The sequence below is a fragment of the Fringilla coelebs genome, assembly GCF_963513975.1.
Source record: "Fringilla coelebs genome assembly, chromosome: 3".
NCBI classification, from domain to species: Eukaryota; Metazoa; Chordata; class Aves; order Passeriformes; family Fringillidae; genus Fringilla; species Fringilla coelebs.
Genome location: NC_140030.1, coordinates 97210132 through 97224067, shown reverse-complemented (window position 1 = coordinate 97224067; position 13936 = coordinate 97210132). Strand labels below are relative to the sequence as shown.

General features: G+C 39.0%; 1 protein-coding gene across 1 annotated transcript; it reads right to left on the bottom strand.

Moving 5' to 3' along the window:
• Positions 1 to 1494: 1494 nt before the first annotated feature.
• Positions 1495 to 9268, bottom strand: SNRPB2 (small nuclear ribonucleoprotein polypeptide B2). The gene is made up of 7 exons (XM_084202478.1): positions 9196 to 9268; positions 8821 to 8903; positions 6886 to 7058; positions 5061 to 5201; positions 4017 to 4067; positions 2399 to 2487; positions 1495 to 1883 (listed from the first exon to the last, which is right to left on the bottom strand). Exons 2-7 carry the CDS (start codon positions 8882 to 8884, stop codon positions 1724 to 1726), a joined length of 678 nt encoding a protein of 225 aa, XP_084058604.1. The 5' UTR covers positions 8885 to 8903; positions 9196 to 9268; the 3' UTR covers positions 1495 to 1723.
• Positions 9269 to 13936: the final 4668 nt, after the last annotated feature.

Sequence of the window (13936 nt, the reverse complement as noted above, 5' to 3'; positions counted from 1 at the left end):
TTTTTCTCCTATGAAACTTTCTAGTGAGGAATTTCTCTGTTCTGCACCAGAACTGAGACCTAACCGCTTTTGTAGCCAATAGCTACCCCAGTAACCTTCAGAAGTGAGGACAAGTAGGATGCACTCAGCCAGAGTTTAAACTATGAGGAATTATAAAGAGGATTTCCCTGTATCACAGCTGAATACCAGCCGCTCGGGCTATTGTAAACACAGAGGAATTTCTCCACCTCTGACTTCCAGAAAGTCTGCCAGGAACTTAAGCAATATTCAGAAAAAAACAAAAAAACCACTGAAAACAGTGGATTTGTAACAGGATACTGACAGGTGTGGGCTATAATCCAACACTGCCACTAACAGATGGACTGGCACCTCTTTGCTCCACAGTGCTGTTACAAGGGTGTGCCACATGAGTAAAAAAAACTCTGAATGGAGCTGGGTACTACACCCCCAGACCTAGTCCACCCCTTAAGCAATTTTACACACTCTTCAGTAAAAATACAGTAGTGAAACTAATTTTTTTTTTTTAATTTCACATCTGTTTGAAAATTGGCATTTTCCCATTGGTTTGAAAGACAGGTGTCTGCTGAGAAAAGCAGGAATTTCCCTTGGAATGGAAAATATGAGCCTCTTCCCTCCAAATTATTGTAACTGGTGCTGGGCTGGACACCGCAGTGGCAGTGAATTCTCCCGCAGTAGCCTGCAGCTCAACTCCTCCCACAGTGTCTCTGCTCTTCCCAAGAGAAAAGCCCCCAGCTAAGAGGCTGCAACCCTTCTCCCCATGCTGACAACTTCTTTTGTCTCTCTTAAGTACTGGTCGTTATTATCTGTTAGGCAACAGGTGGGAGAAAATTCCCTGAGAGAAAGGGGAAAAAAAGAAAAAATCCTAACCTCCAACAAAATCTAAAAAAAAAAAAAAAATTCTTCTCTCTTTAACAAATCTTAACACCACTGCCATAGTTTGAAGGTCTGACCATGGGCAGTGTTTTGCTGTAACAGATATGAAAATAAGCATTAAAATACAGACATGTCACACAAAACCTATAGAGTTTTTAACATATGAGAAAAAATAAAGTAAATCAAACCTTGAGAAACCCAGAAGCATTGGGTCATGTATTTTGGAAAAGCTTGGCTAAAAATCTGAAACTTTGATGTTTCCTCTCAGGACTTGTTTCTACTGCCAGCCACCAAGACAAAACCAAGCTGAATTGCATTACTGCAAACTATAATCAATTTCTAACTATACCTGGGGAGAAAAACCACTAATGATAAGCTGTATTTCCTAAGTGAAAAACAGCTGTCCCCTTGATAATGAGGTTGAATGCTGTATTTATTCTGAATATGCTGGCATTCAGCATCCCTGATCATACTTTTGCTCTGGAAAGAAAGCTATTTTTAGCACTCACCTCTGAGAAATAAGGGTCACCTTAAAAGCTCTTGAACTGAATAATGCCCTGCAAGGCTAATCAATAATGAGACAGACTTGAGAAAAAAACATGGCTTGAAAACAGCATATTTATATTTTATTTTATAAAAATTAGTATTTCAACAGAAAAAGTTACTACCTGGCTGATCTGTGGAAATTTTACACGTGCCCTGGTCATTGTGGAAATTCTATTTGAGTCTTATGTTTTCCGCAGAGAATAGCAAACATGCAAGCAGCCCAGAGTATCAGTGTTTTAAAAAAAAACACATATCCACAGAAGTCCTTTATAGGAGCATATAGCTATTTCTTTGCATAAGTGATTTTCATGGCATGAGATGGAGTGATCTTGAATCCCTGGAGAGCATCTCGAGCAGCCCCTGCTTGGTTCTCATTTTCAAATTCCACAAATGCGATGTCATGGCGCCCTGGTACTAAGCGTACTTCTTTGAATCCGGGAAACCTTTAAAATAAGGTGAGAGTCAAAAAATACTTCTTAGCTCAATAATATATCTCTTTTCAGTAGCTTCTTATCAGAAGCATCTACTAGTGCAATAGTTATTGCTCATGAAAGATTTAAATTGAAGGGTTTTACATGTTCTATCCTTAGAATTATGTCTCAATTAAGAAATATTATGTGGAAGCAGTTTAATTAGAGCTGTACACATACAGAAGCAATCTAACTAGCTTTAAAACTGCTCCTGCTGTCCTATGGACTTTAGTATTACAGTCACCAGCTTGAATCTAATGCAAATTGATAGCAGATAAATCACACAATCAAAACCAGTACAAAAAAGATCAGATTTGCTTTCTGAACCAAGTCATCAGAACTGACATCTGTAACCTTGGCAGTAAGGCAAAAAGCTGAAATACCTTCAGAAGAAACTCTTATTTCTAAAAAGTGAGCTTGTTAACTGAGAAAACACACACAGATTACAGAAGAAGTCAAAGGAGAAATCATTTCTATTCAAAACTTACTGATTAAATAACATGGACAGCATCATCTCATTTGTTTCCTCAGGCAAATTATTAAGGAAAAGGATATAGTTTGGTGGGTTATCAGGCACCTGCAAGAACAGAAGATCAAAGCTCAGCAGACTATACATAGTTGCATACAGTTCCTTTGCATCTGTCTGCATGATTATTTGAACCAAGACTCACATTTCCTTAGAATGTTATGAGCAAAACTATCTGGGCTTCACCACACCGTTATCAATATGCAGACAGAGTCCCTTCGTTCTTTTACACAGATATATTAATTTGGAGAGGTTCTTACTTCCACAAAAATCACAATACCATACTGTCTTAGATGTCAAATTTAAACTCAACTAGTCAAGAGCAGACACTACAGTACTCTCTGCACCCAGGTGCCAGAGTACTGGCTGCAGTGCTATTCAAGACACCTGTAAGGCAGTGGTAGAATGCATGAAGGACTCACATCCTTACGGAAAGCAGAGGGTAGCCAAGCCCTGTTTTCATGCAGTACAACCAAAATACTGAGTATCTCTGGGCAATCAAAACTCACAAAATCCACATGGTTTTATTACAGAGCTCAATTAAAATGTCGTAATTAGAAACCCCTTTAGATTCAGAGCTTTAGTCTTCTAACAGATTTGCCTGCTAATATGAATTTGTAACCACTCACCACAGACAAGGCTGAGTAGTCATTTGCTGATACTAGAATCTTCAAGTCGTCAAGTAAATTATAAATCTAAAAATAAACTGGACACCCCAACTTCAAACATTCTCAAAGCAGAGCCAAATAAAAAACCTCAGCAGAACAATCTCCTTCTACTGATGGAAATATTCCAGTTAGTGCCATTAGAAAATAAACTTCTGATGTTCAAAGAAATACCCAAACACCCAGTGCTGTGCTTTGATGCAAACTGACATGCACATATTGTGTCTGAAAATCCAGGGAGCAAGACCTTTTCCCCTGTTGATTATGTATACAATGGCAGTACTCAAGAAAGATGCAGGGCAGGCAAAGATATTCTTCTATGGTACTTGCTCTCCTGCAAATCCTGGCTCTTTACCACTTCTAACATGAATCATTTAGAAGGTCACTGAGCAGACAAGATGAATGAAGTGTAGGGAGTTATTCCTACATCTCCACACAATCCTTTGGAAAACAAGACACTTGTGAGGAAAAAAAAAAAGTGAGCAGAGAACCCCCAAACTCCTCAAATAAGGCTTTTAGGCAGATATTTTGGCATCCCATGTTGTCTTCCTTTTCTTTATCTGCTGCCAGAAAAAAGAAAGTTAAAGGGAACTTATTAGCAATGAAAAAAAAATTAAGAATCCTTCAACTGATACTAAGAACAGTCCAAATTTAAGAATCCAGTATGATTTTGTAATAGTGCTGTTTTCTGTATAGTAATGAGAAACTGCAGATTCTCATTTCCTGTCAGCCAGATATAGTAAAAAAGGGATTTGTTTTGTTTGTTTACTGTCATGTAGCTGTTAGACAAATGTCTCATAGGACAAAAACAAAGCTGTAAAATATATCCTCAAGTTTTCATGTGTAACAAACTATTATTCACAGAGAATAATTATAAACATTAGTGCTTTTAGTACTAAAAATAAAAAAAATTACCTGATTCTGTGGTGTAGTCCCTGGGGCACTGGCCGAATTCTGTGTTGCTCCCTAACAAATAGTTTTACAAAAGAGTTTTACAAAGGTGCTCCATTAGAAATAAACAAGCACATATTACTATATTTCTCTACAATTTAAGACATATGTTAAAGGTTTTTTTGAGCTGCAATTCAAGAACATTTGGTACCTATGAGATACTTCCCAAAGGGAACAAATCCTGTGAATTTTCCCTGGCTCCAAAACCAGGCAATCAAAAGAAATAACATCAGTTTGTATCAAGGACTTTCCAGTTTCCCATGCTCTGCTAGTGAGTAGGTGCACAAGAAGCCAGGAGGGAGCCAGGAAAGCTGACCAGTACATTCCATAGTACAGAGTATCATGTCCAATATATAAACTGGGGGGATCTGGTCAGGTGCTTTCATGTTTTCTGCTATACTCCAGCACAAAAGCTACTAAATGTTGTTATTTTTGACAAGCCAACCCTTAGTGGAGATAAATTCCAACCTAACTCCTGTTACTCTAACATGGAACATTTAATATCTAACATAAATGAATTGTCTTGTTCTCATTTACCATTCTTCTATCCTTATTAGGCAACATGGAATTAAAACACTGAAGAGAAGAGCTGGTTGAGCACTTGAAGCCAGTACTAAAGATAAGCACATTCTCCTTTTGTTTCCTTTTCTTAAGAGGCTAGTTTCTACTTTGGTTTGTTGTACCTTTGCCCTCCATCTTTATTTTCATCCAGTAATAGCAAAGGAGGAAAAAAAAAGGAACAGCAAGGACTACATAACCAGCACCTTTTCCTTCAACTTCTAGTAAATGCTCAAGAGCTCTAGATAATCAACAGACCCAAATTTAGGGAGTGGAAAAGCAACAAAAGACAACATCAAGTCCTAAAAAAAATATTTAGAATAGCTTTTGTGTGGGTTTTTTTTTTTAATGGTGCTTTTTGTGGTTTTTTTGGTTTTTTTTTTTTGTTTGTTTTGTTTGTTTGTTCGGGTTTATGTTGTGGGGTTTTTTCTGAACAGAGAAGCAGCTTACCTGGATAACCTTTTTATTTGGTGTGTTTGCTGACTGTTCCAGAGTTTTGGCTTTCTTCTTTTCCTTTCTTTTTTCCTTATCAGCAAAAGTTCCACGCATTTTAGAAATGATATCAGAGTCTGTTTTTGCATACTGAATACGCTTTTTAAAAGAAAAAAGAAAAACAGAGTATATTCTACAGTTAATAATACTGAACATTTTGCGCCACTTACATTAACTGTGTATTTACACTTTTTTTTGGCAGAAACTTTTTATATTAAAAACATTGCTATAAAGTGTTGGTACACTTATAGAGTAACCAATTCCCATAGTTTTTTCTCAACACAATTACAGAAGTCTAAAAAAACCCCTAATATCCAAATTACTAACTTCATCTCATTGAAATCAGAACTTCATTTATCTAACTAAATCTTTTTAACATCTGTCAAGGGAGCACCTACAGAGAGATACAGCTGAGCTACATAGAGGACATCTGAGAAAATCAGCACTAGCGTCTATTAAAACTATGAATTTTCAGTCCTATTTTAAAGGGAGTTAAGTTTTAAAGTGATTTCTCAGATCTCTGCAGAAACATAAATTCAGCAAAACCCAAACGCCTTAAACAGAAAAGGCAAGTATCCACCTTAATCCCAAATGGATTGCATAAATGCTGCTGTTCTTTTGACAAAGGCCCCCCACAGCTGAAGGTTAAGCAGATGCCGGTATAACTATACCAGTGTGCAACATTATTATTTATGCACACAAACCTATTGTTTTTCCTATCACAGACTACTTCAATACAAAACTACACAACAGCTTAAGATTTTTTTAATGCTTTTTGTTTTAGTGCTTAGAGTATACAGGCTGCAGGCAAGGTCCAAAGATGGAAGTACATTTGAAAGCTTATGAAGCCTCAATCTTTTTATTTCTTATTGAGTTCTACTGTGCACAAAACTCCTTAATGATAAACGGCGGACTGAGTTTGCAAAATTCTGTGTTAAGGATTTAATAAGAGAATCTAAGGTGTTAAGGCAAATAACTTGAGGCTCAGCAGCATGACTGCTCTCTTCAGTGCTCAAAGCCATAAGATGAAAGCCAGTAGAATTGTACCCATCCATTGCTGAAGTTGTAGGCCATTTGCATGTATTGTTACACCTCACCAACAGTTGCAGAATTAAGAGATGCTTAATTGTCCAAGCAGACAAGAACAAAGCAGGTCAACTGTTTTGCTACTCTGTATATCATGAAGCACATTACTAAATCATGTTCTATCTATCAGCACTGTATTTGCTTCACTGAAGTTATACTGAAGTACAGTTACTTGGTTTGGTGATCTACTGTCAAGCAGAACTAGACATCAATTAAAAAAAAAAAAGATTGGTCACATCTGGAAAGCAAACTGAAGAGCTTCACCCTTCTCACTGTTACCTCAAAAAGGAAGCATCACATTCCAGCTGTTCATTACCAATCTAAGAGTAGTTAATGTTATTCTACATAAAGTAACTGAAAACTAATCTAATTTCAATAATATTACAGAATTAATTTAACCGCTTCAATGGAAGACATGATGAGTAAAATGAAAGCATTTAACATCTTAAAAACTTTAATCCAGCATAGAAAAACAAAAGGTCCCCCAAGTTAAGTTCAAAGTGTGTGTGTTGTAACTGCAGTCTCTTCAGCATCCCTCCAGCTTGCACAAATGCAGATACTCATCAGGATGTGACCTGAGTAATCCTTTGGTAACAACTACATAGGAGAGTTCATTCCCAAGGTGCAAGTACCAAAATACTGAAAAATACCCCATCAGGGTACTTTTCTACTTTACAAAGGTAACAAAATAACTTACCATTGGTTTCCCATAAAACGGAAAGCCTTGTAGCTGTCTCAAAGCATTGGTAGATGATCCAAGCTCTTTAAATATAACAAATGCCTGTCCTCTCATCTTCATAGTTTTTAAAGCCACAATGTCGACCACATGACCAAACTGCGAGAACAATGCGTACAGGGACCTCTTCAGCTCTAGGGACCAAAGGAGAAAACCGATTATAACAGATTACATGCAAATTTCCACTTCTACTGAGTCTGCTGTCCTTTGGGAACAATGTTTTTTAGAAGCTTTAGCACACACAGGGAGTACATGAGTTTGTCAAAACTGTTACATCATTACAAGTTTATTTGTCCAGGTTTTGTAAACTGGTGTGCAACATTTGGTTTCATACTTCAAGGATTCAGGTAGTGAAGAAGCTGTGATGCCATCTATTCTACCATTCCAAGGGAATCACAATTACATAAAGGTAAGGAAAAACACGTTTTCATCCATTCATGCACACACACTCTCTCGCACAATCAAGTATGATGCATAACAGCCATCTCAGACTGATAAGAAAAACAAAACTGAAACAAGCAGCAGTAAAGAGATATGATGCAAAACAAGAATGAAGCAAAATAGTAACTACCTAAAGGCTAAAAAAAGTTGTAAATTTTGGTTGTAACTATTTCATCAATTTTCTCAGTTATATTTTGGATCCAAATTATTTTTGTATGAGACTACTGCAGCTTATGGCTGCATTGGATTTACTTTAATTATCTACAATAACCTGAATACATGCCAAATTAAACCTCAGTACTATCCAAATCAAGCTAAATAAATAATCTGTACTGTGTAATCATTCTAACACAAAACCCTTACATTTGAACTATTTTAGCAATATAAGAATGCTGCCTCTTCTTTATTGATACTGAGACATGGTAATACCAGTCCGCTGTCACTTTCTCCACCTGCTCCTGACTAACTATATTAACTATATGTTTTTTAATTAAAAAAAGGTGTTCTATCAAAACACTTTCCCTAAAAATTACTTTAAAACCTGTATTAAAATAGAAAGTAATTTGTAATCTTAACAGGTAGTTTAACACCCTGTATTTAACCCATGGCAATTCTACGAGATTTTACAAAACCTCGGTCAGGGCAACCCCTAGTATCAACCCAGGCTGAGGGATGGACAGATGGAGAGCAGCACTGAGAAAGACTTGGGGTGATGGTGGAGAAGGGGCTGGACATGCGCACTCACAAACCAGAAACCAACCATGTCCTGGGCTGCATCCAAAGCAGAGTGGGCAGCACCCTGTGAGGAAAAGGATTCTGCCCCGCTCAGGTGAGACCCCACCTGCAGGGCTGCATCCAGATCTGGGGTGCCCAGCACAGGAAGGACATGGAGCTGTGGGTGCAAAGCCAGGAGACCACCAAGTTGATTAGAGGAATGGAGAACCTCTCCTATGAGGAAAGGCTGAGAGATTTGGGGTTGCTCAGTCTCGAAAAGAGAAGGCTTAGGAGTAATCTATGGCCTTCCAGTACCTGAAGGGAGCCTACAGGATGGAGAAGGACTATTTACAAGGGCTTGGAGTGACAGGACAAGGGATAATGACTTCAAACTGAGAGGAGGCTTAGATGTGATATTGGGAAAATATCCTTTACTGTCAGGCTGGTGAGGCACTGGAACAGGTTTCCCAGAGAGGCTGTGGACTCCCCATCCCTAAAAGCGTTCACGACTGGACTGTAGGGAGATCTCAGCAACCTGATCTAGTGGGAGGTGCATTTGTTTGCTTTAGCTACTGTTTCATTACAAGAAAGCGTTTGCCTAGAGCTCGGATAATGATCTCCTGCTCAGAATTTCAGAGACATCCCGGAATTCCTAAAAGCCCCTTTGTAAGACAAGTGCCGTGTGAAATAGAATGACCAGGTTTCACTGGACAACCAGAAGCGACCGGCAGCCACTCGTACCTTCCTTCTTGATCTTGTCATTGATGTTGTTGATATAGATGGTGTGGTTCGGCCTGATGTCCATTCTCGGCGGCACCTGCGAACTGTTTGCGGGCAGAGCACACAGAAGAGGCGTTAGCGAACCCCCGGCCGCGACAGCTGCCAACGCCGGCGACACCCCGCAACCCCAGGCAGCGGCACCGCGAGTGGGGGGCGCTTTGTCTGTCTATATGTCTGCCCGCCCGTAGGCCACACACGCGCCCCGCTCCGGCCCTTTTCCGGCGGAAGAGGGCTGCGACGGCAGGACAGGAACTCCAGAGAGGGAGCCCCGAGCTAGCCCCTTCTTGCTCCCACCTGGATCCCAGGTCCTAGACCCCGGCTCCCAGAGCCCCTCACCTCTCGTCAGCTCCCCTCTCCTGCCCAGCCTCTGCTCTCGATGGCGGCCTGCACTTCCCGTCCTGCCGGAACGCAGCGCAGGCGGAAAAGCCGCGCCCAGAGCAATCGATGCGCCGAATACCGCTAGCGCCGATGGGGAGCGGCGGGTGCGGGAGGAGCAGCGGGATGAAAGTATTGCATGTGAAAAACCGCAATCACTGGCGTTCTGACAATTTCAGAACATGACAGGCAGCAGTTCTGATCAAGTTTTGGTGTTCTATTTATTTTTCTTTGTTTATTGTCTTAGAGTCAGTTGTTAAGATAAAGTACAGATTTGAAATCCAAGCCTGAACAATACATTAAAATTCTTTTTCAGAAAGACTGGCTCTACTGTTTTATATCTCTGTCATCAGTACAGTCCATGTAACTGTAATGTATTGTCAATGTTTGTCTTGGTTTGGAAAGACAGGTGTGTCTGCTAAGGAAGGCAGGAGCCTCCCATGAAATGGAAAAAAAATGTAAACCCCCTCCTTCCGAATTGTTATAAACTTGAAATTAAGGGGCTCTCAGGCAAAAATATGGGAGCAGGAGTAACAGTTCTTTATTAGGGAAGAAAATAAAAAGATAAAATAAACAATGCAGCAAACTAAAACAGCACTGAGAGTCAGAACACAACCTGACACCCTGTTGGTCAGTGTGTTGGTAGCAGTCCAGTTGGAATTGTGGCTGCAGTCCTCCTGGAGTGGCAGGTGTGGCTCTGTTGGAGCAGGGATCTTTCCCGTAGAAGGGTGTAGTTTTCCTCTGAAGATCCAGTGGAAGAGGTAGCTGTTCCTCTGGGAAAATCCAGTGGAGAAGCTGTTCCAGAATCTCAGGATTATATCTGGTAGAATGCTTGGCTCCTCCCTCTGGGCAGAGCATCTCACAATGGGATGCTGTAGTTCTTAGCAGTCATGGGGTGACATTCAATAGCCCCTTATCAGCACATGTCTCCCTGGAGGGAAGAGTGGCTGTGGAAGAGATGAGGAAAACTGCCCACTTAACAGAAGGCAACTGCCATAGAGATGGCAAATAAAATACAATTTGCTTGGTAATCCAGGACACTGTTCAAAACTGCTTATTTGTTATTGAGTCAATGCAGATAAAGGAACTGGCCTCACAGAATCAAAAATCTTAACATTTTATAAATTATTTTTAAAATTAAGTCCTTTGTGAATAATGCATATTATTTGCTTGGCTCTTCACAAATGTTAAAAGGAATACTATATGTGTTATGTTGGAAGTTATGTTGTATTAATTTGTAGTACTGTATTAATCCTTTGAAGTAGTGTGGTAAGTATAGTTTTATGCTATGACATAATATTAAAATAGAAACCATGGGATGTAAGATACTTTTCTAACTAGCTCAAAGAATAGATAAGATAATCAAGAAATTCCTCACACAGAGATAACAGCTACAAGACACCAAGATCTCAAGAGAAAAATTGTTGCCTCCTTCTCAGGAAGAACCAGACTTAAAGGAGCCAAAACAGTGATTTATAAGATGAGGGGGGAAGTTGACAATAAACAGAAAACACCCTTAGAATTTTTGAATCATGTATAAGATATAGGAATATGCAACAAGCTATTTCTTATGAGTTAATCCTTGTTAATGAGGTGTGCTTTCGTGTAGCAGAGAGAGCAAAATGCACCCAGATGTCTGTGTAATTCTTTGCTATTTATTGTCCTTTATTATCCTAACTCAGATTGTCCAAATCTTATTGCTCTAATTTTTATTACTATTTTTATAACTAATTCATTACTATTAAACTTTTTAAATTTTAAAACAAGTATTGATGTTTTTCACACCTTCAACTGCCCATAGAGAAGATTTTCTAAAAAACCAACACAAAAGCCCTGTCAACCTGACACAAAGTAAGAAAGAATTCATGGCTTCTATATTTCTTCCTGCACAGCATGCCACACTTACACTTGCTCAGAGTCACATTAAGGACAGATGATTTACTCTTGCATAATTTGAATGCAATAAGGCTGAAAAAATTGCATCTTTCCAGCTCCTCAGATGGAATTTCACAGTCTGCCTGCCAGTTCAATAAAACTGACATTCATTCCTCACGTTGGCTTCCTCCTCAGTTCCCTAAGGTTTATCTGAATTACTTCTGTTTCCTTGATCCCCAAACGGAGGCATAGCACTCTCATATTCACTAAAATGGTCTTGTTTTGTTTTGTTTTGTTTATTTAAAAGTCCCTGAATGCTTGAAATATTGTAAAAATTACTTCAAATTTCTTAGAAAGAGTAGCTGCAGCACCTTAATAACCAATTATGATTCATCACCAATATAATGGGCTGGAAACACACTTTCAGCTTGGACAGCTACCTGTTTCATCAGAGGTTGTCAAACAGCTCTGGAGAAACAAAACAAAGGGCACAGGATTCTTTGCAGCCACCACTTCCTCCCTCCTGCCCTTTGCTTAAGGTGAAGGAAACCCAGCATTTCATTGTTATTGCTGCTGTTTATTATGAAACCTATAATAAAAATCAAGGGTTTTTTCCTTCATCTTCCTTTTCTAAATTCAACAAAGCTCTCTGAGGTATAAATGACCAAGAGCTGTGTATGGTGGAAGCTTCACAGCTTCATGTCCTCCTCATGGCCTTGATTAGGTCCACACATAGTGATGCTTCACAGTTTTCACAGCTGTTATTTCCTGTAGGAAGATAGTGGGATAAACAAAGTTACTCTAGTTTATCAGTATAGAAATATTTTAATCTCAATTAAACCCACATGCTAGAAAGGAATACAAGTGCAAATGTTTTGAGACATGGCTGGATTTGTCTGCAGTGGTTTTGCTCTGGCTTTTGACTGCTCTGTTCTGCTGTGTCAGGGAGAAGGTAATACAAAATCACTAAACATTGGAGCACAGACTAAAACTATGAACAAAGTGACAGAAATAAGGAAATTTCCCAGGAAGTACAAACTGGCACTGTGAGCAGTTGCAAAGTCAGTATACATGAAGCCTCACACTGAAGACAGAAACTGCTCTTTGATGGGTGAACAACTTTGTGACCTATATTCAGTTGGAAGGTATGAAAGGGAAGGAATTTCTCCCTATAAATCAGGATTTGCTGAGCAGTTGGACTAACTGCTGCTGCCCTAAGCTGAGGAGTCCACAGGGATTTACCAATGATTGTTTACAGGCTCTTCACATGTGATCTCTGCAAACTAACAAAGCAGAGAAAATGGACAATGTGATGGACAAATTTAGTATTGATAAGAGCTTGGCAACACACTTGGCAAAGGTTCACTCAAACCTCCTGAAGTAATTTAACCACCCAGAAAAAGAACCTGGCTCACACCGTGTGGGGGACAATAAAACACCCAGTAGTAGGCAGGGAGGAAAGCAAAAACAGAATGAGGAAAATATACTGCACTTCATTTAATAAGGCTGCTTTCATAACCACTAAAAAGATGTTTGAGTGTATTGCTGCTTGATCTGAAAGAAAATAACCTCCACACATTCATCTGACATTTATTATTGGCATTTTATACTCCTGATTGTTTAATATACAGCTTACCAGACTGTAATTTAGTCAAGAGAGCTTCACTAACCAGGGGAGAATACACTAGCATGAGAACTTATTTATTATTACTGTTTCAGAGGAAAATCATTGTATTGTGGCTAATACAACTGTTGCTTGTTCTCTTGACCAAGTTATTTTTTCCTTTACCAAAGAAAATAATAAGCACAACCATTTATTTCTTTTGACCCACTTCTAGCATATGGAAACAGAAGACTGTTGTGTTGTTTAAAGAAATAAATTACCATTTTTAGTGAACCAGAATTAAATTTTAGATACTTACATTTGTAGTTAGTTATATTCAGCTATATATACAGCGAATAAGTATATTTTATTTTTGTGTTTTATCAAGTGTGAAAAAAAAAATCACTTCTAGACTATCCTTTCCTTTATGGTGGAGCTTGTTCCCTCTCAGACCAGTATTTTGCTGCTGACAATTGCACCTCTTAAATTACACTGCTGCCTCAGTCCCCTGTGGCAAAAGCTCATCTGAAATTTCAGGGTGCATGGATGTAACTCCTCATATTTGTTGTATTTATCATCATGCTGATTCCCAATTACCTTGGGTATGCTAATATACTGAAAGAGTTGAAATGTGCTTAGAGCTCTTAGTGTCATACAGATGGCTTAATGTGGGAGACAAGAAGTCTCATACCATAAGTAGAAGGCCTTTGCTCATTTTGTTCCACTTTGCTCTCTCAAGAAAAGCACTGTAGGAAATGTACAGCTGGCATGAAGACAAAAACAAGTCATGTAAACTTCCCATGGACAACACTTCATCAGAATGCAGAGGAATGCATGGACAGCAAGACATGAGGTGTCATGTGGCCAGTGTGTTTGTTTAGTTAACAAAGAATGCCACCAAGTATAATTTTAGCCAGAGTATTTTTAGCACATATAAAAGCCTAGCATAGTGGTATGGTACATAATGCCATTCATGATGGTAATAAACTGGATTCTCTTTGGAAGCAAGAGGGTCTGTGTCTTCATTCATGATAGCTTAAAATTAGTTTAGGGTGCTGGGGTTGTCCTTTTATTAGTATTAAATGGTGGCAGTAGCATCTGTCCACACTGCAGCTCTTTGCTGGGAAGAATAGCAGAGAGCTGGTATGATTTATTGTTGGGCAAGAACACTTGCATTCCTTTATTCTTTCTTTCAAACTGGGTTAGTTTTTGTATAATTTTATT